Raw genomic sequence first — 27,838 nt, forward strand, 5'->3', positions numbered from 1 at the left:
AACGAGACAGAGCAAATATATGAAACCATAGACCAATTAGCTTAATGGAAGTAGCAAGAAAAATAACGGAATCGCTACTCAAAGATGCAATAGAAAAATATGTAGAAACTTAAAATATTATAAAGATTCATCAGCATGGATTTTAAAAAGGAAGGTTATGCTTAACCAACCGTATTAAATTATTTGAAGAGGTCACAGAAAGAATAGTTAAGAGTAATGCTGTGCTTGTAATATATTTGGTTATCAAAACCCTTTGCTGAAGTACCATATAATAGGTTGATGACTAAGGTCAAAACAAGAAAAGTCAGGAGAACAGTAGCAGATGGACAGCAAACCAGCTACAGAGAATAAAAAGTTTTTAAAAAAGTAGAGGGTTCAGGTAATTATTTGAATAGATAAATTATGGGAAGTACAATTCCACAAGGATCAGTGCTGGGACCACTTTTGTTCACCATTTGGTGAAGCAATTTGGGTTAGGGAATCCAAAACACAATTTCAAAATTTTCTGATGACACCAAATTAAAGTGGCAGGCCAGGATAGTTAATACAAAGGACATCCATGATAAATAGAGGAATATAGTCACACTTTTGCAGAATGGAGAGTAAATATGAAATTAATTTCAATGTAGGCAAGTGTGAGGTAATACGATTTGGTAGGCGGAATAAAGAGGCCACATATTGCTTAGGTAATAAAATCTAGAGAAACAAAGGAGTACACTACACAAATCACTAAAAGTACTGATGCAGGCTATTAAGGCCAGTTGAAAGCAAACAAATCATTTTGGTGGGGGGGGGGGGCTGTATAATTGAAAAGTAGAGACATTCTGCTAACTTATAGGGTGGCACACTGGTTGGCACTGTGCCTCACAGCGCCAGGGACCTAAATTCAATTCCAGTCTTGGGTGACTGTGGAGATTGCACTTTCTCCCCATGTCTATGTATGTTTCCTCCGGGTGCTCTGGTTTCCTCCCACAGTCCAAAGATGTTCAGGTTACGTGGATTGGCCATACTAAAATTGCCCTTTAGTGTCCAAAGATGTGCAGGTTAGGTGAGGTTACGGATATAGGGCAGGGGAGTGGGCCGAGGTAGGGTTCTCTTTCAGAGGCTGGTGAAGACTCGATGGGCTGAATGGCTTCCTTCTGCAGTGTAGGGTTTCTATAAAATCTATGGTTCATTTGTGTGCTTTAGATTATATGTAAATATATTATTTGCACAGCTACTTGGCAGTAAATTGTGCATCACATGGTACAATCCTCCAGTTTAACCACAATTTATTATAGATATGTTTGTTGATGAGAGTCGCCAACACTGGTTGGATGTGTTCCTTTCTTGGCAGTTTACCCACAAGATCTTTTACCTCCAACTACCCAATCCAATCAATCCCTTTTCCCCTCCAATATCTTTATACATCTCCAATACTTGTATACATCTCCAATACTTTTACAATTAATTAAGCAGCTTGCAACCCCCAATTTAACAGAATTGTTAGAGTGCAGAAGGAGGCCATTTGGCCTATTAGGTCAGTACCAGCTCTCCAAATGAGCATTAAGTGTCGGAGATGGTTGACAGCTTCAAATTCCTCGGTGTGTACATCACCAACAATCTGTTCTGGTCCACCCACATTGACGCTACGACCAAAACAGCACCCTCATGAAACTAAGGAAATTCGGCATTGACTCTTAGCAATTTTTACAGATGCACCATAGAAAACATCCTATCTGGCTGCATCACAGCTTGGTAAGGGAACTTCTCGGCCCAAGACCGTAAAAAACTAGAGTCGTGAACAGCCCAATCCCTCACGCTAACCCGCCTCCCATCCATTGACTCTGTCTACACCCCCTGCTGTATTATTAAAGACCCCCCCCCCCACCCACCCCCACCCACCCGGGTTATGCTCTCTTCCATCGGGCAGAAAATACAAAAGTCTGAAAAAATGCACTAACAGGTTCAAAAACAGCTTCTATCCCGCTGTTACCAGACTCCTGAGTAGTACTGCACTCCGTATGCTTCACTGGATGCCTGTGCCTATGTATTTACATTGTGTATTTATGTATGTCCTATGATTTTCATAAATGAACTGTCAGGACTGTACACAGAATACTTTTCACTGTACCTCGGTACACGTGACAACAAATCTAAATGTAAATGCCCCGCCTTCTCCACGAAACTCCACACATTCTTTATATTTTTCCACATGTTGCTCGCAGCGGTGTCCAGGTTACTGCCGAAGACTGCTGACTAATCCTTGGAGTTTGGTATTTCATCACGAATCAGCAGTTAGTCTCCTGGTTGCAGTGGTCCTTCAGGTCACATGGTGAATGGATCCGCCCGCTTTCCCAGCCACTGTTTGTGGAGCAGCCGCTGGCGACGTGTTGACGTTGAAGGGAGCCAGGAACAGGAGGCCGCTGCTTTGGGGATTATTTATCTGAAGCGGCGGGCGGGGGGTTTGTGATTGTCTTCCAGTGCCTGGCTGAGGTAAGGGGGGGGGTTGTTGCAATGGCGGTGCAGCCGGGGATCGCACTCCAGCTGCAGCCTCGGCAGGCGCGTGATCCTGTTTTGCTTCCACCGGCGGTTGGCGGCTGCGCGCCTCTGCCGAGTTTACCCCCCCAATCCGGGTCCCCCACCCCCTGCTCCCCCCGCCGCACCACCCGGCCTCGGGGCCGCCGTCCCCCTCCCCCGGTTGTCATTGTGCCCGCGGGAAGTCACATGAAGCCATTATTTGTCCAGGGGGAGCCGGAGAGTGTTATAAACACTCCAGTGAGGTGGATTCGGAAAAACTGCTTTTGCTTCGGGGAATGAATCCAGTTTAATGTCTGCCCGCCCGCGCTCCTTTACTGCAGGAAAGTATCCGAGCGCCCATGATGTGAAGAAAGCGGGCTCTCATACTGTGCTGTGTGCCGAATGCACGCGGTTCTTCAATGTACTATGTAGAGGGCTTAAATTTCATCTCAGCACGTTTCCCTGGAGCGGTCCTAGCTGACCCTAGTTTCACAAGTTTGTACAAATCGTTTGGATGGGAACGAGACTAATCAGTGAATTTGTAGGCTAGTCCCTTACTAAAGGGAGAAAATGTTCAATTATTTTTTCCGTCCTGTGACTTGATTGAAGTATCGGGTTTTGGCAATTATGAAAATATTTACCTAGTTGCGTAATGACTTAATGCAGCGGTCGAGGTGGCGGTCCTAGCGTTCATGCTAAAGCTTAGGTATGGTGAGAAAATACATTTGGTGCTGAGTCATTTATGTATTTAAGATGTCAACCTTTGTTCAATACAGTATTCACGCATTTGAATCATAAGGTTGTGGGTTCAAGCCCCACTCTCAGAACCTGAGTGCAACATCCAAACGGACACTTCATGCCATCTTTCAAACTGTTAAACTTCCATGCCCTGCCCGTCTTGGGTAGACTTGCCCTTTTCCTAGTTCTACAACCTCCTGCAGCCCTTGGAGATTTTTGTGCTCCTCCAATTAAGGCATTTTTTTCTGTCCTACCAGTGGCTTGCCTTCCTTTCTACTGCCAAGTGCCAACTTTGAAACTCCCTCCCAAAATCCCATTTATTTTGTAATGGAGAAAGCAAATTCTTCCTGTTGACCAAGTTAATAGGCTGGATTCTCCGATTCTGAGGCAATGTCCCACGCCGGCGTGGGAACGGTGGCATAAAAACGGCCACCGATCCTCTGTTTATCTGGGGGGCAAGTATGCCAGCAGCGTAGAGCACCCGACTCTAGCTGTCGATACGGCCAAGAGAGTTGGCAGGTCCTAAGACCGCGTATGCGCACGACTGCAGCTCGCATTGGCTACATAGCACAGGTTATTCGCAGACCCGGCCTGCAAAATAGTGCCCCCCTTTTGGCTGGCTTGTGTGCCCCAAACCCCCCCCCATAGTGCCCCCAGCCCCTGATAAAGTACCCTGCCCACAGATCGGCCCTCCCCCGACTGGCGGTGCTGGACTGAGTCCGCGGCCGCCACGACAATTTCCCGCCGGATGAGACCACACGCGACCAAGTCTGTTGGGAACTCGGCTGGTCGGGGGGCGGGCCTCATGCAATGTCCTGAGGCCGTTGACACGTCGCAGTACGCTGCTTTGGAGAGGGAGGAGCTTTGATTCTCAAAGTCAGGAACTTTGATTCTCCGGCCCATAAGTCATGATTCTGCCTTGCTGTGAGCGGTATCGTTGTTAAATAATGCTTGTTGCTTAAATAATAATAATAATTGCTTATTGTCACAAGCAGGCTTCAATGAAGTTACTGTGAAAAGCCAAATAATGGGCAGCACGGTAGCATAGTGGTTAGCACAGTTGCTTCACCGCTTCAGGGTCCCTGGTTTGATTCCCGGCTGGGACACTCTGCGGATTCTGCCCGTTCTCCCCGTGCCTGCGTGGGTTTCCTCCGGGTGCTCCAGTTTCCTCCCATAGTCCAAAGATTTGCGGGTTAGGTGGATTGGCCATGCAAAATTACCCTTGGTGTCCAAAATATATTAAGTTGGGGTTACGGGGATAGGTAGATACGCGAGCTTCAGTAGGGTGCTCTTTGTCAGGGCCGGTGCCGACTTCATGGGCCGAATGGCCTCCTTCTGCACTCTACATTCTATGATTCTATGAATGCATGTTGCTTAAATTTATATATGAAAGATCGCTTTTCAACAAATGACTGGAAGGCCACATGTGAAGTAGTATCCTAGTGTAAGGTGGCCTTCAGAAGAGATGAGGGAGTGACTGCAAATATGTGGATGGCACTATTAATGCTGCAATGAACATAATTGCAAGTCATGTGATAAATTGTCCATTATCACTTGGAATCGTGAATATTGTCTTGCTGTCTGTGTATGAGTTTATGATCATTGGAGTTCAAGTACAGATGAATGTGCATTAATTCTGTCACCTCTTTCATGAACTACAGTATCTGTTTTACTGCTGACAGACAACCAACCCTACCCTCCTCTTGCATTTCTCTGGCTGTCTTTTTAATGATTCTGATACCCTAATTTTAAATTGGCAAGCCCAGTTGCTACTTGTAGCAATGTAATGCTGCTTACATAATACTTCCTGACATTTGTTCTAACGTGGCACATTTACCTCCTTGTCTTCCTTTGGTGTACCAGAGCATACTGTTCTAAATTTGTTTTCAGCTCTTAAATATCATGCACTTTATATCCTTGAGACAAAGGGGACCTTTCAGCCTTGAAAGAAACTTTGTTTCCTCAGCTCTAACGATAGGGATCAGTCTAATGTTTGCTTCTACATCACTTCTAGAATTGGGGTGGCACAGTGGTTAGCACTGTTGCCTCACAGCGCCAGGGACCCAGGTTCAATTCCGACCTCTGTTGACTGTGGAGTTTGCACATTCTCCCTGTGTCTGCGTGGGTTTCTTCCGGGTGCTCCAGTTTCCTCCCAAGGTCCAAAGATGTACAGGTTAATAGGTTTGACCATGGTAAATTGCCCCTTAGGGTGGGGCTGCAGGAATAGGGTGGGGAATTGGGCCTAGGTGATGCGTGCGTTCAAAAGAGTCGGTGCAGACTTGATGGGCCGAATGGACTCCTTCTGCACAGTAAGGATTTATGATTAGTTATATAGAGTAGAAAGTTCCTATATGTCAAGTTCCAAAGTAACTTTTTTAACTCTAAGATTGTATTTGAAGGGATGGTTAGTTAATCATGAGTTGTTTTAGCTTTCCAAGAAATCAGTACTGTTCCAGTGTATTCTGTTTGCCTTTTGGGTGCCTTTGTGTAATATTTCAGATCAAAAAAATAATTAGTTTGGATATATTTTTCTTCTTGATTTTGTAGTTTCAAAGGCAAACTTGATTTGCCACCTCTTATGCCTGAAGGGGAGAAACTAGTTCCAGCAAGTGTGCCAGCGGAAGGATGACCACTTCATTTGTTCCTGTACCCATACCAGTAGGGAATGCCTCTTCTGGAACAGCTACAAGTATAAGTCGAAGAAGTTCTTCACTTCAGTCTTTGGACAGTGTGTCCAGTTCAAATTCATCAAAAGGTCAAGTTGGCGATTTGCATTCTGGTGGATTTAGAAAGACGGTAACCTCTGAGCACCTAGCTTCTACAAACTTGACAAGTAATAGTCCTTTGCTACGAACTAAGCTCAATGGTGCAAACTCATCAATTGAATACTCTTCCAAACCTGTGGAGTCTGACAAAGAGACTGAATCAAACTGGGAAGAGAGACCTGCTACACCTACTATGTTGGGATATGAAGTTATGGAAGAAAGGGCGAAATTCACAGTAAGCCAAATTTGATTTTTGTGCAAATTTGATAAAAATCCTTCCTTCATTTGTGTACTACAATAAGTGTTTCAGTTCATTTGGAGCTTAGCCTTTCATAGTTATTCCATCTAGTTTTGGGGTTTGGGTTCACTGGGTTACTCTTGTCCCATTTCCTGCTGACATGTGAAGTCTGCTTGTTTTGTTTTTGCTAGAGTGTCTTGAAAAATAATTGTCATTGATCTGACTTTCTATAGTTGGCAGCTCATCATACACAGCAGTTCCCTCGGGCTCCCCACCTACTTTTACCTATAAATGAGATGTTTCAAAGAAATAGGAACTGAAAGTACTGTTTATTCAGGCAGAGCAAATTCTTGTATATCTATTTCAATTTTTTTGATTTTCTATGGTGGGTATGGGAAACCCATATTATTGGGGATTGGCACAGCAACCTTTTTAAAGATAAAAACAGAAAATGGTAGATAAACTCAGCAGAGCTGGCAGCATCTGTGGAGCAAAAACAGAGTTAAGGTTTCAAGTCCATATAATCTTCTTACAAAAGTTTGTGTTCACACATTGTGTGTTGACATATTTGTCTTTTCTGGATTCTGAATGGTTTTAGATTTTGGACCAATACATAGAACCCCGACAGTACAAAAGCAGGACATTCGGCTCATCGGGTCTGTCCGACCCTCCGAAAGAGTACTTTACCAAGGCCCACTCCCCCGCCCTATCCCCACGCAGTGATCATGTCCAATCCACCTAACATCTGTATCTTTAGACTGAGAGGAAACCAGAGCGCACGGAGGAAACACACAGACTGGGTGAACGTGTAAACTCCACAAAGAAAGTCGCCCGAGTCCTGAATCGAACTGGATCCCTGGTACTGTGAAGTAGCAATGCTAACCACTGTGCTACCATGCTGCCCTGAATTCTCCCTCTGGCCGAGGGGAATTCTGGCTCGTGTGGCATTTGGGCGTTTACAAGAATTACTGTGCAAACTTAACACTGCTATTGCCTATGTAACAACAGTGACTACACTTCAAAATATTTAACTTGGAACTTGGGAGATTCTCATGGGCTAGAAGGTGCTATAGAATTACATGTTTGATCTCTTTTGATAGGAGAGGAATAAACTGCAAAATATGCTGAGTTCTATGGGCGGCACATTAGCACAATGGTTAGCATTGTTGCTTCACAGCGCCAGGGTCCCAGGTTCGATTACAGACTTGGGACACTGTGTCCGGAGTCTGCACGTTCTCCCTGTGTCTGCGTGGGTTTCCTCCATGTGCTCCGGTTTCCTCCCACAAGTCCGGAAAGCCCTGCTGTTAGGTGAGTTGGACATTCTGAATTCTCCCGCAGTGTATCCAAACAGGCAATGGAGTGTGGTGACTAGGAGCTTTTCACAGTAACTTCATTGTAGTGTTGATGTAAGCCTACTTATGACAATAAAGATTATATTAAAAAAAAATACTGTTTTCACCTTTTCATCTGTTTTTTATTGTCTTCAAATACCACATCGAAAACTCAGATCCCCAAATATTAAAACCGTTCCATGTTTTCACCACTATTTTGGGGTCATTAAATGTTAAAACACATCCTGTTTACTCACAAATCTTCTGCAAAATGCAAATATTCTTTGGCTCTTTTGAAATGCAATAGCTATATAACAATTTCAACATTTTATCCCCAAATACAAATTTCAAATATACTCTGTTTACTTTTAAGTTAAAACTCGCCATAAAGTCTCAACACCTTTCATCCTTTATACTCCATAGACAATATGATTCTGGCACCCTCCTTTGATTAACCCTTGAGATACACAGTTTTAAGCTTGCTTCCACATAAACATCGAGAAAATTCGAAATGGAGGATAGAGTTCATGATCTAAAGTTGTTGAACTTAATGTTGAATCTAGAAGGCTGTAAAGTGTCTAATCAGAAAATTAGGTGCTTTTCCTTGAGCTTGCGCTGGCCTTCACTGGAACATTGCAGCAGGTTGAGGACAGAAATGTGGGCATGAAAGCAAGGTGGTGAATTGAATGGCAAGCGATGGAAGGTCTGGGTCATGTTTATGCACTGAGCACAGGTGTTCTGCGATCATGTTTGACGTCCTCAGTGTGGAGGAGACCACATTCAAAGTAGTGAATACAGTAAATTAAATTGAAGGGTGACATAGGACTTTGACTTGGAAGCAGGAGTAGACCATTCAAGCCTGCTCTGCCATTGTCAGATCAAGGCTGTTCTGGTTGTGGTCTCAACTACACTTTTGTCTGCTCTCCATAATCTTTGATTTTTTTTTGTCTACCAAAAATCTGTCTAACTCTGCCTTGACTAAATTCAGTGACCCAGCCTGTGTTCTCTGAGGAAGAGAATTCCACATCCTAATGACACATTCAAAATATCCTCATCATCTCAGGCCTCATCTTGAACTGCGTCCCTTAGTTCTAAACTTCTCCACAACTGGAAACATCTTTTGGTATCCATCGTGTCAAGTCCCCTCTCGATCTTATAAGTTTTAATAAGGATCACCTCTCATTCTTCCAAACTCCCAATATAATAATAACTTGCATTAACACTGCAATGAAGTTACTGTGAAAAGCCCCTAGTCAACACATTCCGGCACATGTTCGAGTAATCAGAGGGAGAATTCAGAATGTCCAAATTACCTAATAGCACGTCTTTCGGGATTTGTGCGAGAAAACCCACTCAGAATAAGGGAGAACGTGCAGACGGCGCACAGACAGTGACCCAAGCCAGGAATCGGACCTGTGACCCTGGCACTGTGAAACAACAGTGCTAACCACTGTGCTACCGTGCTAGGTATTGGCCCAACCTTTTTAAGCACACTCCATTGATTAAAAGCGAATTAAACAAAAGTTAAAAGGTTACAGGGAATAAGCACAAGACTGGAATTACACTGTGTTTGTGTAGAAAAATGCCATTGCAGACTTTGAGATATCCATCGATCTGTTTCTGAGGCATGATGTTTCAATTCTATACCTCTTTAGAAAGCTGCAGTTCAAAGATTTTTTTCTCCTTTGTAGACCAACTCTAACAATAAGTACGGTTGAGGTCTTTTGGAAAGTAAGTTGACGTCTCTTGGAAAGTAAGCAAACTAGATAGCAATGTAACTGTAGATGTATTCTGTTATATAAATCTTTCTTGGTCTCATTACTAATTGGCAATTAATTTGAACAGTTGAAAAAAATAATTTTTGAGTGCCCCATGGCCCATTCCATAGGTTTATGTTATGATCCCAGCTGATACACCTGGATAATGAGGTCCCAGAGTGGAAACCCAGCTCAATAGATCATAACTTTTATTTTTTATTTACAGACATGGATGAACAGTCTTATCTTTATAACAAAAATAATAAAATATTAATTAAACAGGGAAAGATTAACTATAATACACTACTCCTCCACTCCCACTACATCTTTACAGGTATATTCAGATTTATAATGCTTACATAAGTTCCACAATATCTAAACTAATGTTCTCAGTAAATACACAGTCCCTGTAAACCAATAGGTGAAATGTGGTCAGAAAAATCTCGCTCTGAGACCAAGTGGCAGATGCTGCCCGATACATCTTCTGGGGATTTCTTATCAACTCCCCCTAGATTCTAATCACACTGAGCCACTGGTTTCACTGGAATTTGACTCCCAAACGCCACTCTTTTTAAAAAAAAAAAGCAAGCCGTAGAATCTGCTCCCAAACAATGCTTTCGCATGGATGCCTTTATCAAGGAACCACTTTAGGATTTCAATCTCTCCTTTCAGTATTCCTCTGCCTTGGGTTGCCCCATCCATTCAAGCTTCCATACTCTCTCTCTGATATCCAGCCTTGCCAACAGCGCACGACTGTTTAAAAGGCTGTATGAAGATATCTCCGATATCTGGCTTCTCACTTAAAATTTTGTTCTTGCAGCTGTCTCTTTTACTTTGAGCACTTTCTTTGATTTTTGCTTGACCCTGTTCAACTTATTGTTGTTTGTTCCTTTAACTTAACTCTTCCTTAGACATTCTTTTTGTCCCAACTCCCTGGTTTCTATACTTCCTTTTATTCATTTAGGAAGTCTGCTCCCTGCAGCTCACTTGTCCTGCCGCCAGCTTAAAACTCTGCTGCCACACAATGCCAGGAACCCGGGTTCAATTCAGGCTTTGGGTGACTGGAGTTTATACATTCTCCCAGTGTCTGCGTGGGTTTCCTCCCGGTGCTCTGCAACATAATAATTTTTTTTTTGAGTTCCACCAGTACTCTTGAGGTCAAAAGGGTTTTGTGACTGGAAAGGTTTGACGAACTCTGTTCTGGTATTTCACCCGAAGTGGAAGATACCCGATCCAGATTCAGCCGCCCAAAATTCAAATGTGAGCTGAAACTCTTGTTCGATTCCTTTCCTGCTGCCTTTTTCCTGTTGCCTTTCTCCAGAGCACACGAGATTGAAAAATTCTTCGGAAGTGAAGCTTGATTTCTATTTTCAGTTTAGCTTTAGTTTTTATTGAATATCTAAATATTTAACAGTTAAATTAAACACTTGTTTTTAAACCTACAGTACGATTTTGTGTGCATGTTATTATGTTATCTTGTTAATCATAGGTTTACAAGATACTTGTGAAAAATCATCTTGATGAGAACTGGGTGGTTTTTAGGAGATATACAGACTTTTCACGCCTGAATGACAAGGTTTGTAACCGTTTATTATTCTTAATAGAAAAATGATAAAGTAGTACTAAAAACATATTGCAAGTTAGCTCAGATTTCATGTAAAAATTGATGAAATATGCCAGATAGGAAGATTGCTGTGGTTTTGGAGACATCCCAGGGCATGACGGCAGATGTTAAAAAAAATCTTTTTTGTACCAACTGCGTTCACATTGATTACAAGAGCACTCAAAGCTGGGTTACACTGTAACACTTGGTTAATACCACTTTGGGGGTTGATTAGCTCAGTTGGCTGGTTTGTGTTGCGGAGCGATGCGTTGAGGTTATTCATGAAGGCCCCACGTTCTCAACCTTGCCCCTTGCCTGAGTTACATAGAACATAGAACATAGAACAGTACAGCACAGAACAGGCCCTTCGGCCCTCAATGTTGTGCCGAGCCATGATCACCCTACTCAAACCTACGTATCCACCCTATACCCGTAACCCAACAACCCACCCCCCTTAACCTTACTTTTATTAGGACACTACGGGCAATTTAGCATGGCCAATCCACCTAACCCGCACATCTTTGGACTGTGGGAGGAAACCGGAGCACCCGGAGGAAACCCACGTACACAGGGGGAGGACGTGCAGACTCCACACAGACAGTGACCCAGCCGGGAATCGAACCTGGAACCCTGGAGCTGTGAAGCATTTATGCTAACCACCATGCTACCCTGCTGCCCCTCGTTATGGTGATTCTCTGGTTAAATCGCCACTAATCCCCTCTCTCAAAAGGGGAAAGCAGCTATGGTTTTCGGGGATTATGGCGACCGTCACTTTCACTTTTCAAGTCAGAAATATTTGCCACTAATATGGATGGGTGTGACCATAACATTCAGAAAACTAAGCATTATTCAAGACAGAGCGGCTTGTTTTATCGGTGCCACTGCACTCTGGTTACAGTTACAGCAATCTAGAGCAGTGTTCTTCAAACTTTTTTTCCGGGGACCTATTTTTACCAACCGGCCAACATTCTGGAACCAACCTGGCCAACCGTCATGACCCACGCCGGCCGACCTGCGCGACCCACCATTTTCTCTCACCTTGTTTGCTGCTGACAAAAATAGAGGAAATGGTTTTGGGTCCCTTTGGCCCTCGTACACGCTCCTCCAATGGAACCTGTTGGATGAAGGTGAAGCCTTCCGGTGTCGGAAAGTATGGAGTCTACATCTGTCCAAAGTTCTGAATTTTTTCCTGTAAAATTTTATCGAATAACCCCCCCCCCCGGAACTTGTAAAAAAAATAAAATGAGTAAAATAAATGAAAAAAAAATTAAATGAATAAACACCACTGCAGAACTTGTAAAACAAAAAGCTGCAACCGTTTATTTTAAAAAAAATAGCGGCCGCACTGCGCATGTGTGCCCGATTACCGGCGTGCATGCGCGCCGTTCATCATGCGCGCATGCGTAATGCGGCTGAATTTTTTTAAAACATGTTCGCGGCCGCTTGCAGCCGGTGTTATGAAAAGCTGGCTGCTGCACGGGGGTTTGCGCGTTTGGGAGCGCCGCGGACAACGGCTCCGTGACCCTGCCGACACCCACCTGCGGGTCGCACCCCCGACTTTGAAGAACACTGATCTAGAGGATGCAATGCAGCAAAACCTAGTTACTTCCCTCTCCTACACCCTCTATTGCCAAGGACAAGTATGGCACTGTCGTTGGATCACTATCTGCTTCAGTTATGACCAGGATATTGCCAAATCATTAATGGCTCAAGGTACTGAACCTCTCTACCACGTAACATTTTGGAAGCCCCACCACCACATCTGGGATGTAGGATTGATATCTGGGATCGAAATACTCGCATTTCCAGTTTGCTCTTGTGCACTGTTCACAATTGTGACTGTATATCCTTCATAGAATTTACAGTGCAGAAGGAGGCCATTCAGCCCATCGAGTCTGCACCGGCCCTTGGAAAGAACACTGCACCCAAGCCAACACCTCCACCCTAACCCAGTAACCCCACCCAACTTTTTTGCACACTAAGGGCAATTTAGCATGGTCAATCCACCCAACCTGCATATCTTTGGACTGTGAGAGGAAACTAAGGCACCCGGAGGAAACCCACGGAGAGAATGTGCAGACTCAGCACAGACAGTGCCGGGAATTGAACCTGGGACCCTGGAGCTGTGAAGCAACTGTGTTAACCACTGTGCTACCGAGACGCCCATCTGCTCATAGATGACCTGAGGGGATACAATGAATGCCGAAGCATCCATGTAATCTAGGATTGTGTTGCAGCCACCACATTCCTTGACCCAAATGTGATTCTTCCATTCTGGTCTTGATTCAATCAGTTCTGTAATTCTGGGGATTACATTGATTTTAGAAATTTATTCCTGTTTTTAAAGATAAATTCTTTCCCAACTGTTTACAGAAGATATTGCGGGGATAAATGTAAAATTCTGGTTGCGTCTTGAAATTGCTAGTGATAGAACAGTTAGATAGCTCCAAGTAAAATTGTTTTAATAGATATGTTTTCCAATTAACATGGCTCAAAAATATTCATATTTAATGCTTCATTGGGTATATTAACATATTTTACAAGCTCCCGGCATTTGGAACTGGTGCAACATGCAGCCGAACCAGGAAGTTATAATAATATAGGGTTTAAATATTCGTCCATGGGATGCAAGCGTAGCTGGCTGGGCCAGCATTTGTCACCCATTCCTAATTGCCTTGAAGGTGGTGTTGTGCTGCTGCCTTGAACCACAGTAGTGTGTCACAGAAACCCCACATTGCTGTTGGAAAGGGAATTTCAGGATTTTGGCTCAGCAGCAGTGAAGGACCTTGCAGGTCAGGTGTTGCCATGCATCTGCTGCCTTTGTCCTTCTAGGTGGTAGAGGTCATGGGTTTGGAAGGTGCTGTTGAAGGTGCTTTTGAGTTCCTGCAGTACATCTTATATTTGCACTGCTGCCATAGTGCATCAGCGATGGAGTGAATGTTGAAGGTGGTGATTGGGATGCTTGTCAAGTGGATTGTTTTTATCCTGGATAGAGTCGAGCTTCTTGAGTGTTGATGGAGCTGCACTCCAGGCAAGGAATATTCCGGCTTTGTGGAATTGGGTGAGTTGTTCTCTGCAGAATTTCCAATCTCTGACCTTCTCTTATGGCTACAGTATTTATATAGCTGCTCAAGTTCAGTTTCTGGTTAATGGTAACCCCCAGGATGTTGATATTGGGGGTTTCAGCGGTTGGATTCTCTATTGTTGGAGATGATCATTGTCTGGCACTTGTGTGATGTGAATGTTACTTGTCACTTTTTAGCTGAAGCCTGAACATTGTCCAGGTCTTGCTGCATAAGGTTGTTGACTTTTCAGTATCTGAGTCACGAATGGTCCAGAACATTGTGGAATCATCCATCAACATCTCCACTTCTGATCTTGTGGTGGAAGGAAGGCCACAGATGAAATAGTTGAAGATGGTTGGGCCTAGAATACTATCGTGGGGATTTCCTGCAGCAAAGTCCTGGGTCTGAGATAATTAACTTCAAATAAATGCAACCAGCTTCCTTTTGGTAAATATGACCCCAGCCAGTCAAGAGTGTTCCTCCATATTTCCACTGACTTCAGTTTTACTAGGGTTCCACAATCAGTCAAATGCTACCTTGATGTCAAGGGCAGTCAAGCTTGCCTCCTTTCTGAAGGTAAGCTCTTTTGTCTATATTTGGACCAAGACTATAATGAAATCAGGAGCTGAGTGATGTTCAGTTTAGCTTCCACCAGGGCAATTGAGCAGGTTATTGCTGTGTGAGTGCCGTTTAATAGCATCCTCAATAGCACTGATACAATACATATCAGACTAGGCTATTTGTTTACCCACTGAACTAAATAAATAAGGATAGGCAATAAATGCTGCCCTGCCAGCATTGACCACTTGCTAGAAATAAATATTTTACAGATCAGATGATGGTATGAATGGTGCTCTAGGTTTTCAAAATTACTCCATAGAATAAAGAAAATAAATTGTTTTCATGCAAATGATTAGGATATAATTAGGAAGGTAAATGGAATGTTTTTGTATATTGCAAGGGGAATGAAAATCCATATTTGAGTGAAGGCAAGGGTCCAGCAGAGCAGCGATGCTAATTGGCTGTTGTGGGGAAGATTAGCATCGGGCGGTCAGTGCTTCCAGAAAGTGGTTTGTGGAGGAGCTGTTGTCAAGGAACAGTTAAACCCCAAACAGTCACTGTAAGGACCACAAACAAGAGAAAGAAAGATGCGCGCTATTAGAACATTTGCAGCAGAGTTCTTGAGTGGTGAGGCTTTGACTCGAGAGACTTGGCGAATGGCGTCTCAGCAGAGTACAGGTAATCTCGGGTAACATCCTCTTTAGTCTTGGTGCTGTTAAGATGGCAATGAGATCAGTGATATATGCTCCTCCCGCATGGTGTGGGAGCTCAGGGAGAATTCTGTTGTCCCTGATGACTACACCTGTGGAAAGTGCATCTGGCTCCAGCTCTTGGAAGACCGTTAGGGATCTGGATCTGGAGCTGGATGCACTCAGGATCATCCGGGATGCTGAGCACTTAGAGTTTAAGTGAGACGGTCACACCTAAGGTGCAGGAACAGAATAGCTGGGTGACCACCAGGAAAGGCAAAGGGAGTGCATGCGTCCTCTGGCTATTGCCCTCGTAAATAAGTATACTGTTTTGGATACTGTTGTGGGGGGACCGTTCAGGTGAAAGCAGCAGTAGCCAGATTTGTGGCACTACGACTGGCTTTGGGGCACAGCGGGAAAGGGTCAAGATAAACAGGACCGAGTGATAGGAGACTCAATAATTAGGGGGTAGACAGGAGATTCTGTGGTCACAAATGGGAGATGGTGTGTTGCCTTCCAGGTGCCAGGGTCAAGGATATCTCTGAGCGGCTGCATGACATTCTCAACGGGGAGGATGAGCAGCCAGAAGTCGCTGTGCACATTGGCACAAATGACGTAAATAGAAATAGGGATGAGGTCCTGAGGAGTGATTATAAAGAGCTAGGAATGAGGTTAAGAAGCAGGGCATTGAGTGTGGTAATCTCTGGATTACTTCCAGTGTGATGTGCTACTGATAGTAAGGACAGGACAATATGGCAAATAAATGTGTGGCTAAAGGATTGGGGCAAGGATTCGGATTCTTAGATCATTGGGATCTTTTCTGCTTAAGAGGGATGGGATGCAACTGCACTGGATGGGGACCAATATCCTGGGGGCAGATTTGCTAGTGCTACAAGGAAGGGTTTAAACTAGATTGGTAGTGGTGGAATCCTCAGCAGCAGGGAAACAAATGAGGCGCTGAAAGGAGATGCAGTACTCAGCAACGGCAAGCTGAATAGACATGACAGACAGGAGCACGTCAGGGAGTGGGGAAAATCTGTTGGATTAAATTGCATCTGTTTCGATGCAAGAGGGCTGACAGGTAAGGCTGACGACAGCCATAACTTAAACATGGCTAAGGGAGAGATGGGACTGGCAGCTTAATGTTCCAGGGTACAGATGCCTTGGGCGAGACAGAGGTGGAGGGAAGAGAGATGGGGGAGTTGTGTTTTTGATTAAGGGGAGCATCATGGCAGTAGTCGGCGATGAAATAACCGAGGGATCATCAGCGAGGCTTTATAGGTGGAACTACGAAATAAGAAGGGGATGGTGACTTTATTGGGGTTGTACTATAGGTCCCCAAATAGCCGACGGGAGTTAGAAGAACATATGCAGGGAAATTGGGGAGACTTGCAGGAGTAATAGGGTTGTCATAGTAGGCAATTTTATTTTCCTAACAGACTGAGACTGCCATAGTGTTAAGGGCTCTGATGGGGTGGAATTTGTTAAGTGTGTTCAGGAAAGTTTCCTCGGGCATTATGTGGAGGGACCTACTCTTGGGAAATAGGGTAGGGCCTTACCTGTCAGCCCTCTTGCATTGAAACAGATGCAATTTAATCCAACAGGTTTTCCCCGCTCCCTGACTTGCTCCTGCCTATCATGTCTATTCAGCTTGCCGTTGCTGAGTACTGCATCTCCTTTCAGCCCCTCATTTGTTTCCCTGCTGCTGAGGATTCCACCACCTACCAATCTAGTTTAAACCCTCCCTTGTAGCACTGGCAAATCTGCCCCCCAGGATATTGGTCCCCCTCCAGTGCAGTTGCATCCCATCCCTCTTAAACAGGTCACCCTCTACCCCAGAAAAAGATCCCAATGATCTAAGAATCTGAATCCTTGCCCCAATCCTTTAGCCACACATTTATTTGCCATATTGTCCTGTCCTTACTATCAGTAGCACATCACACTGGAAGTAATCCAGAGATTATCACACTCGAGGCCCTGCTTCTTAACCTCATTCCTAGCTCTTTCTAATCACTCCTCAGGACCTCATCCCTATCCCGACTGAGGTGACGGTGGGGGGTGGGGGGGGGGGGGGGGTGGGGGTGGGGGGGGGGGGGGGGGGGGGCCACATTGGGACCAGTGACCATAGTTCTATTAATTTTAAAATAATTATGGAGAGATCAAAACTGGTCCACAGGTGCAAGTTCTAAATTGGGGCAAGGTGAATTTTGATGGAATTGGACAGGAGCTTGCAAGGGTTGATTGGTGTAGCTTGTTTGAGGGCAAAGGGTCCTCCGACAAGTGAGTGGCCTTTAAAAGTGAAATAGCTAGATTTCAGGGCCTATATGTTCCTCTTGGGGTGAAGGGCAAGGCTGGTTGGAGTAGGGAACTCTGGATGACAAAAGATATTGAGGTTTTTGCCAAGAAGAAGGAGGAGGCATGGCTCGGGTACAAGCAACTGGAATCGAGGGATTCCCTGGAGGTGTATAGGGGATACAGGAGTATACTTAGGAAGGAAATTAGGAGGACAAAAAGGGGACATGAGGTAGCTTTGGTTGAGAGGATTAAGGTGAATCCAAAGGGATTCTTTAAGTATATTAAAGGAAAAAGAATAACTTGAGCAAGAATAGGACCCCTCAATGATCAAAATTAACACGTGTGGAACCGCAGGAGATGGGCGAGGTTCTCAATCAATATTTCTCCTCTGTGTTTATCGTGGAGAAAGACATGAAGACTTGGGAACCTGGGAAGGTTAGTGGTGATATATTGGGGACAGTTCACACTACAGTAGAGGAGGTGATGGACATATTAAAATGTATGAAGTGGATAAATCTGGCCCTGACCAGGTATATCAAAGAACACTGCGTGAAGCTAGAGATGAAATTGCGCTAGCCCTGGCTCAGATATTTGCATCCTCGTTAGCCATGGGTGAGGTACCGAAAGACTGGAGAGTAGCAAATGTTGTGCCCTTATTTAAGAAGGGCTGCAAAGAAAAACCTGGGAATTATGGACTAGTAAACTTAACATCTGTAGTGGATAAGTTACAAGAGAGTATTCTGAGGGATAAGATATGCAGGCATTTGGAAAGACTGTGTTTGATTAGAGTAGTCAGCACGGCTTTGTGCATGGGAGATCATGCCGTACAAATTGTTAGAGTTCTTTGAAGTGACCAGGAAGGTTGATAAGGACAGGGTTGTAGATGTAGTCTATTTGGACTTCAGTAAGGCCTTTTTATAAAGTTCCACATGGTAAGTGCTCTGGAAGGATAGATCACATGGAATAAAGAGAGAGCTGGCAAATCGGATATACAATTGGCTTGATGGAAGGAAGCAGAGGGTAATGGTGGAAGGATGCTTGTCGGACTAGAGACCTGTGACTTGTGGTGTGCCTCGGGGGTCAGTGCTGGGCCCATTGCTGTTTTTTATCTATATCAACGATTTGAATGAGAATGCATGATCAGTAAGTTTGCAGATGACACTAAAATAGGTAGTATTGTGGACAGTGCGGAAGCTTATCATAACTACAGCTGGAGAAATGGGCCGAGAAATGGCAAATGGAGTTCAATACAAAGAAGTATGAAGTGATCAGCTGGAGAAGTGGGCCGAAAAATGGCAAATGGAATTCAATACAATGAAGTATGAAGTGTTGCATTTTGGAAAGTCAAATCAAGGTATGACTTTCATGGTGAATGGTAGGACTTGGAGAGTATCGTGGAACAGAGGGACCTTGGGAGTTCAGGTGCATGGATCTCAAAAAGTGGAGTCACAGGTAGATAGGGCAGTGAAGAAGGCATTTGACATGCTGAATTTCATCAGTCAGGGCATTGAGTATAGAAGTTGGGAAGTTACGTTGCAGTTGTACAGGACGTTGGTGAGGTCACACCTGGAATATTGTGTTCAGTTTTTGTAGCCTTGCTATAGGAAAGATGTTATTAAACTGGAGACAGTGCAGAAGAGATTTACAAGGATGTTGCCAGAACTCAAGGGACCAAGTTATAGGGCGAGATTGGACAGGTTAGGAGTATTTTCTTTGGAGCGTAGGAGACTGAGGGGTGAACTTGTAGTGTATAAGCTCATGAGAGGCATGGATAGGGTGAATGAACTCTGTCTTTTTCCCATGTTGGTGAATTGAGAACTCAAGACCATAGGTTTAAGTTAAGAGGGGAAAGAATTAATGGGAGCCTGAGGAGCAACTTTTGTACACCGAGGGTGGTACATATGTGGAGTGAGCTGTCTGAGGAAGTGGTTGAGACAGTAGTTGCGTTTGGTCTTCTATGTCTTGCAAAGTAATCCACCAAACATCTTGACTTCTCCAAACCAGGATCTTTATTGAATCTCACGTGGTTACAGAGCAAGTTGTCACGGAGTTTCTTTATACTCTGGAACTACACCTAGCACAACTGTTCACTCTAATGTCTTTCTACCATCTCCTACAACAAAGTGCTGATGGCTGGATGTGTCCCCACTTGTCTTGAGACCATATGGTGTGTCTGCACTGTCACCTACTTGTTGGGAGTGCGCATGCCATCCATCCATGATATTGCCTACAAGCATATCACCACAATGGGACATTGTCAACATTTAAAAGGCATTTGGACAGATGCATGGGTAGGAAAATTTGGAGGGGTATGGGTCAAATGCAGGCAAATGTGGTTAGCTTAGATGTGCCTTTTGGTTGGCATGGACCTGTTTGGGCCAAAGGGCCTGTCTCCGTGTCGTAGATTCTATGATAAAAGCTTTGCTACAATTGTACAGGATATTGATGAGACCTCATCTGGAGTTGTGTGCAGTTTTGATCTCCTTATCTGTGAAAGGATATTAATAATCTTTTAGTGTCGCAAGTAGGCTTACTTAACACTGCAATGAAGTTACTGTGAAAAGCCCCCTAGTCACCACATTCCGGCGCCTGTTCGGGTCCACTAAGGGAGAATTCAGAATTTCCAATTCACCGAACTTGCACATCTTTCGGGACTTGAGGGAGGAAACCAACGCAGGCACGAGGAGAACGTGCAGAGTCCGCACAGACAGTGACCCAGCCGGGAAACGAACTCGTGCTATGAAGCAACAGTGCTAACCACTGTGCTACTGTGCCACCCATATAGCGTTCAAAGATATTCTGAGAAGATTCACTCGACTAATTTCTGGATGAAGGTGTTATGAGGAAAGGTTGGGCCTTCCCTGCATTGGAGTTTGAAAAAATGAGGTGATCTTATTGAAACGTATAAGATCCCAAGGAGAATGTTGAAACCTGTGATGATGTTTCCCTATTTTTTATTCTCACCGGATGGGGGTCTTGTTTGCCCAGCATTTATTGCCCACCTCTAATTTCCCTTGAGAAAGTGGTAGTGAGCTGTCTTCTTGAACTGCTACAATCCTTGTGGTGCTGATGGGAAGTGAGTTCCAGGATTTTGATCCAGCGACAGAGAGACACTCGCTAGGGGGGACAGTTTAAAAATAAGGGGTCTACCATTTAAGATGAAGGTGATGAGAATTCCTTTTTTCTTGAGGGTAATGTTGTTTTGCAAACTCTTTCTCAGGGAGCAGCCAAGGTTGGTTCCTTAAAGTTTTTATCGCTGAGCGGGATAGATTCTTGATTAACAAGGGAGTCAAAGGATATAGGCGACAGACAAAGGAGTTGAGGCCACAATTGGATCAGCCATGATTTTTATCAGCTGTTGAAACCGGCTTGAGGGGCCAAATGGCCTACTCCTAATACAAATATTTGTATAAATGGCTCGAGTTAATTATGTTTTGACCGTTTCTCAGTGCAGTAGAAATTATTGTGAAGTAGTTTCACTCATTAAAACTCAGTTATCCCCTCTCAAGAGATTATCAATTAACAAGTAGAAATTTCAATGCTAGAATTCCAAAGAAGTCAGCCTTTGTAAAGAAAAAAATACTCCTTTTGTTTTCGGTCCATTACATTAAGTGCTTAGGTGTTGATATTTGTGCAACGAGTTATACTGGTATCCATATATCTTGAATTAAAGAATAAAATTCTTTATATTTATGTATTTCCAGACTGTCTTTTCATTTTAGGATTTCATTTTTTGTGTGTGAATGGATGCAGATTTAAGTTTGATTCTCGATCGAATATGATCAAGAGAGCTCTTAAAGCTGTTCTACTAGCAAGGATATGTTGCTGCCAAGAAATTTCATTTTAACCAATAAAAGAAAGAATGACATTCTTCAATTATTTTTCCAGTTGAAGGAGATGTTTCCTGGTTTTCGTCTTGCACTTCCTCCCAAACGTTGGTTCAAGGATAATTATGACCCTAATTTTCTAGAAGACCGACAGCTAGGACTGCAGGCATTTCTGCAAAATCTCGTAGCGCACAAAGATATTGCTAACAGGTATGTAAGCTTTCCACGCATCATGCGTAATGTGCATAGTTTGACCTACATTACAACAGTGACTAAACTGCAAAAGTACTATGTTGGCTTTAAAGCACTTGGGGTGTTCTGACATTTTGAAAGGCGATATAGACATGCAAGTCATTTTTTATAATAATGAATTGGAAATTGCTTTAACAGGACCACTCGCTGGCACAAACTGCCCATTCTTCATAGAACAGTGATCGGGCAAAATAAATATTTTAACTCTTTTGCGGATTAACTTAATATTGTTTCTAAAACCTAATTTGTGATCCAGCTATTTTAATATTCAATGGCTTCAAAGGACCATCAATAGGAATGATTATGACAGCTGCAGAAGGAAAAAAAAAGCTTACTGCCAGTCTTGCAAACGTATATTTTAAGAGGCATAGGGCCACTAGGAAATATAAATATACGAACATGAAGGGGAGGAAAAGACCAGCTGGCCTCTCAAATGTGCCCCATACCAAGTTGGCTGGACCATCATGGCTAAGCTCTTTCCCATCCTGGCAGCCATATTATGCAAAAGAAAAATGAATTGGGAGAAAAAGTACTCCAATTCCATTCTCACTCTTTCAGATAACCAAGATCTGGAAATCACATGAATCAAAGGACACTTGCCTTCTATATAATGCAATTTCTGTTCCAGGCAGGAACTGGTCTAATTTGAAGGCATGCAGAGAATCAATATCCTGAGCCAGCAATGCATCCCAGAGGCACTCAATTTCTAAGAAGAAGTGCTGCGTAGAATCCCAGTCTCTCTTGCTTCCACATCGTTGAAACTTGTGTCCCCTGATAGCCTCAATCTATTGAACTGGAATAATCAATTGTGATAAGTTTTTGATTTTAATGCTGTGGTAGTGTGGCACCTTTCGTGGGCCACGTGACTTGCTTGGTGATATAGGTGTCGGCCACAGCGTTGGGTGAACCAGCCTGCAAGTACCTTCATGGGGTCCGACTGCTAAATTAGCAATGTATACATGGGAAACCTTAAAAGGTTTTGGGTACCACGACGGACCCAGCTAGTTTGGACCTGGGAGTTGAGGAAGAAAGACCTGCATGTTATATCTTTGTGCCTATATATAGTTAACTCATTGTCGTTTCCAATAAACCTCTTGTTATACAAAAAGCCTCCTTAGCGATGCCTCGCGCTATTACATGTATAAACAATCTTTCATTGCTACTCTACTCACCTTATTAAAAATGAGCTGCTGGGACAGGGGACCTCTCTCTGTATTTAAGTGCGAATGCAAGGCTGGTTTAACACTGAGTTTATTGAATACAGCAGTTTAATAACGCTGGGCTTTTTAAAATAATTTGTTATTGTTAAACTGTTACAGATTGGTTTTGGTTTTTTTTTTACTATTCAGGCAGGCTATAACAGTTATAAGAGTGACTAACACTTTAATTTGAGTTTTTGTTTAATGATAGCATTTTTATCTGTTTTGACGGTGTGGTGGCACAGTAGTTTGCACTGCTGCCTCACAGCGCCAGGGACCCGGGTTCAATTCCGACCTCGGATGACTGTGGAGTTTGCACATTCTCCCCGTGTCTGCGTGGATTTTCTCTGGGTGCTCCGGTTCCTCCATGCCAAATTGCTCCTTTAGGGTGGGGCTGCAGGAATGGGGTGGAGTTTGTGCCTAGGTAAGGTGGTCTTTCGAAGGGTCGGTACAGACTTGATGTGCCGAATAGCTTTCTCGTGTACTGTTAGGATTATGAGGCATGCTTAGTTTTCTTTTAGTCCTGAGAATATTTCGAGCCCAGTTGCAGGTATGAATGCATCCTTTTTGCATTCTTGCCAAGGAGAGGTTATGGTAGTGGAAATCAACATGCTTCACAGTAAATTAATTTGCACTAAGCTACTGATACAGTTTTGAGTAGATCTATATACTTTCTATTTCATACGGAATTTCTTAATTGTTTGCTCGTGATATTCAAAGTAAGTGGAAATTTTAATATATTTCCGTGTTCTTTCCTCAGCGCTGTGAGGCAGCAGTGCTATCCACTGCGCCACTGTGCTGCCCCTATTTCCGTGTGTTCTTAATGGAACATAAATTGGAAATAAAGATGAACTTAAGAATAAAAAAAAGTAATTTGTGCTGAGAAAGAATTATTGTAGATAATGTCAGTTCCATTGAAATGGAGAATTTCAAGAGGGTAATCTAGCAAATACTGAGTGATAATGTAAATTAACTGTCATTTTTGACAAGACGGAATAAAGAGGAGTCAATTTGAAGGAATTGGGCTCACAATGTTCCTTTTTGAGGTTACTATTCCTTTTAAATTAATGCTAAATACCATGAGTTTTTGCTTCCAATTTGCCAGTACAAAATGGGTGGAACTTCTTGGAAATTGATCTACAATAAAATCCATCTTGTCTTCTAAAATAATCTTGTCTTTTCAGCACCTCGGTGAGAGAGTTTTTATGTCTGGACGATCCACCAGGCCCCTTTGACAGCCTGGAAGAGAGTCGGGTAAGTTTTTACTTGAAATTTCTAGGCAGTAAAATGAATACAGCAAAAAAACAAATGGTTTATGTGCACAGTAGTGTCATTGTTTTTATAGATGTTGAAACTTTGCCGAAGAAAGCAGGAATGTGAGGCATGGGTGAAGTTAATTAATGCAATTTAATGTTCAGTGCGTCTACACAAGATAATCTTTTGTGTTGTCAACTATTGCCGCATTTTGGTTGGAGAATAATTTTGATGTTGCACGACATGTTACTGAGCCTGTACCGATATTCAATCCATTATTTGTAACTCCACCTGTAATATTTTGTAGATGTTGTGGAAGCTGGATGAATACATTGCATCTGTGTTTTGGAAGAATAACCTTTCTTTTGTGTCTCAATCTATCTTTCTGTGCACTGTTCTCAGATGTTTATAAGACCTCTTTTGTGTTGTCACATGCCTTTGTGGTACTGACTTGTTTGATTTTTGACCATACTTTTCTAAATCATTGGGTTTGTCTTCGATTTTCAAATTTTTAAGCAATTCAGAACTTCAAAATTGCAATTGCTGTCCTTTATACTGTTTTCTATATGTGAAAGAATGTAAAACTAATTTAGACAAGAATTTGAAGTATGCTTAATTGGTTTCAGCATTATCTTTAATTTGTAAATTTGGTATTTCCTACCACTTTATCTACATCCTCCTATAAATAACTAAAGGATAAGTCTTCATTCCCATACCCGTTAATATTTTCCAGGAATGCTGTGTCCTGAGCAACCATGAGAATGTCATAATGTTGCAATTAAGTGGTACCACACTTTCTCATCTCTTCCTCCCCACATTGTATAAAGCCCTGAGACATGTGGCTTTTCAAGTTCTTTTTTCTTAAAGTAAGCTTTCTTTGCTTCATAAGTGTTCTCAAACCAAGCATATGGAAGGATTTTGTGCTCCTTGGGCCAAATGATAAAACTAACAATAATCCCCTGCTTCTTAGATGGTCATACGGAGAGCAGATAAAGAGAATAAATCACCAAAGCAATGACTTAAAACAGAGATTGAAATTCTCTCATTTTAACAATTTTGTGAGAAATCTAACTCTGGGGAGCAACCAAAGATTTTTTTAAATAAATGTAGAGTACCCAATCATTGTTTTCCAATTAAGGGCAATTTAGCGTGGCCAATCCACCTAACCTGCACATCTTTGGGTTGTGGGGGTGAGACCCACTTAGACACGAGAAGAATGTGAAAACTCCACACAAACTGTGACCCAGGGTTGGGATCGAACCTGGGTCTTCAGCGCCGTAGGCAGCATTGCTAACCACTGCGCCACCGTGCCGTCCGGGAGGAACCAAAGATAAGATAGCATTCTTAGCTTTTCTTCACCGTGATCTTCTTGCTGAGAAAGGATTGTCTGAATACAATGTTTTTGTTGATAAGACATGTGATCATATCTATAATTGGACAAATCAGAATTGCACTGGAATAGGGGAAATCCATTCATCTGTCTTACTTTGTCTAACAGTGGAAAGAAATGATTCAACCAAAGGGAGGGGGGGGGGGGGGGGGGGGGGGGGGGTTGTGGATCACGAGGAGGGCCTCGACTTCATGACTGTAGAGGTGCTTTCTGCTTGTTGAATCCAGAACTCTTACTGACAAATCTCGCAGGCAACTTCACAATGTCATCATGAAATTAGGTAGCTCATTCAAAGAGCCAGTATAGATGTGATGGGCCAGATGGCCTTCTTCTGGGGGCTGGTTTAGCACAGGGCTAAATAGCTGGCTTTTAAAGCAGGCCAGCAGCGCCGTTCAATTCCCGTACCAGCCTCTCCAAACAGGTGCCGGAATGTGGCGACTAGGGGCTTTTCACAGTAACTTCATTTGAAGCCTACTTGTGACAATAAGCGATTTTCATTTCATTTCATGAAAGGTTAGCCCGAGTCTTCAAGGGAACATCCTTACAAACTCGCACATTCTTTTCCATGAGAGATTAACTAACCATTATCATGTTGGGGAGATATTAGAAATTTGAGTTCCGAAATGGGAACAAAAAGGAAGCAGACAATTAAACACAAAGATAAAACCAAATTACTGCAGATGCTAGAATCTGAAACAAAGCAGAAAATACTGGACAATCTTAGCAGGTCTGACGGCATCTTTGGAGAGAAAAGGGAGCTAACGTGAGTCCGGATGACTTTGGGAGCTTTGACAAAGTCATCCAGACTCAATGTTCGCTCCTTTTCTCTCCAAAGTTGCTGCCAGACCTGCTGAGATTGTCTAGTATTTTCTGTTTTTGTGGAAGGTTTAAACAGATTGAACTCAAAGGGGAAATGCCCATACCAGGCTGAGTCACATGCTCCCATTCAGACTTAAACTCGTTGGATAATGCATAATGTGATTTACCAAAGACACATTGTCTTTCGGGACATTCCTGCAAGAACAGCTATTATCCAATTAACAGAATCTGATGACGTAATGGTCTATCAATGGAAGGTAGTTGCATATGAATGGAGTAGCTCTGGACTTTTGTGTAAACCGGGGAGGGGAAAAGAGAGCTTTGTTCGGGGCTGGGAAGAGCTTAGAGAAAGAAATCATTTTGGGAACCAAGGCAGAGGCAGATGGGCAGCCAAGGATACAGGTCAGGAAACCTGGAAGCAGAAGGCTGTGGAGATCAGCCAGGAGGTCATGAAGCCTGTTCGCTTAAAATGTAAGCAACCATGGAACAGCTCATGGAAACTGCTGCCACAGAAAGAGAAAGCTTTGAAAAAAGGATTCTGAAAGTGATGCCCGAACAGAAGAAAGATTGCTTCATAAATTAAAATGCTGTCTTTGCCTGGATGTAATGCCAAATGTTGTTTAATCAGACGTTGTGTGTTAAAGTTAAGGAACTACATATTCTGTTGGTGTTAGAACTGTGAAGTTTGAAAGTTTAAATATCTTTTGTTTCAAAAACATCTGTTTATAAAATTGCATCCCAATTTATTTTATCATCCCAGAATGAATCTATCTTTTCTGCACAGTCTTAAATTTAAAACATTGCGCGTCTGGTTCAGTATCTTAGCCATTGTTGAGGCCTGACCAGAATTTGAATACCATACAAGATAGATTGATACTGCTTGGCCAGCAATTCATCATCCCTACCTTTCTGCAGAGGTACTATACCAAGCCACTCCCAACAAGGACCTAGGGCTGGAGGCAACCAGATACAGGGCTGTGAACCAGCTATGATATAGCCCAATTAGTGTTTTTTAAAAATAAATTTAGAGTACCAAATTCATTTTCTCCAATTAAGGGGCAATTTAGCGTGGGCAATCCACTTACCCTGCACATCTTTGGGTTGTGGGGTTGAAACCCATGCGAAGACAGGGAGAAATTGCAAACTCGACACAGACAGTGACCCTGAGCCAGGATCGAACCAGGGACCTTGGCGCCGTGAGGCAGCAATGCTAACCACCGTGCTGCCCCCCCCCCCCCAAATAGTGTTTTGCACAATGTTAAGTGTTATTAGCCTGTTCAACTATGTATGTTGTAAATAGTTTTCATCTAGTGACTGTTCTCTCATGCAGTTACACCTCACCTGAGTACTACTGGTTGTCCCAACTTAAACAGGGAAGATGTAAACCAGGTGGTCATATGAATGCTGGGATGATGTGGGTATAAAAGGGGTCATTTGTTGGGAGCTCGGGCGCAGGGATTCTTCCTGGAGCACAAGCAGACACGGTATGCAAGAACTGTTCAGAGATGACCATAAATCTTTATTGTTCTAAGTCTTTGGTCACCAGTCATTGCAAC

At 43.2% G+C, this 27,838-nt stretch overlaps 1 protein-coding gene across 3 annotated transcripts in view; it reads left to right on the forward strand.

Annotated features, from left to right (window-relative positions):
• snx16 (sorting nexin 16) overlaps positions 1–27,838 on the forward strand; it is an 86,307-nt gene that overhangs the window by 52,830 nt on the left and 5,639 nt on the right. The window contains exons 1-5 of one of the 3 annotated variants that reach the window (XM_038809153.1): positions 2,196–2,475; positions 5,785–6,237; positions 10,818–10,904; positions 21,430–21,578; positions 24,004–24,073. In XM_038809153.1, the coding sequence (XP_038665081.1) occupies positions 5,863–6,237; positions 10,818–10,904; positions 21,430–21,578; positions 24,004–24,073 (681 nt within the window). In that variant the 5' untranslated portion in view covers positions 2,196–2,475; positions 5,785–5,862. Of the gene's footprint in view, positions 1–2,195; positions 2,476–2,658; positions 3,206–5,784; positions 6,238–10,817; positions 10,905–21,429; positions 21,579–24,003; positions 24,074–27,838 lie in introns of those variants that run through there. The other 2 variants (XM_038809155.1, XM_038809154.1) reach the window with 2 other exon arrangements.

This window comes from Scyliorhinus canicula, chromosome 10 (genome assembly GCF_902713615.1).
Source record: "Scyliorhinus canicula chromosome 10, sScyCan1.1, whole genome shotgun sequence".
Taxonomy (NCBI): domain Eukaryota; kingdom Metazoa; phylum Chordata; class Chondrichthyes; order Carcharhiniformes; family Scyliorhinidae; genus Scyliorhinus; species Scyliorhinus canicula.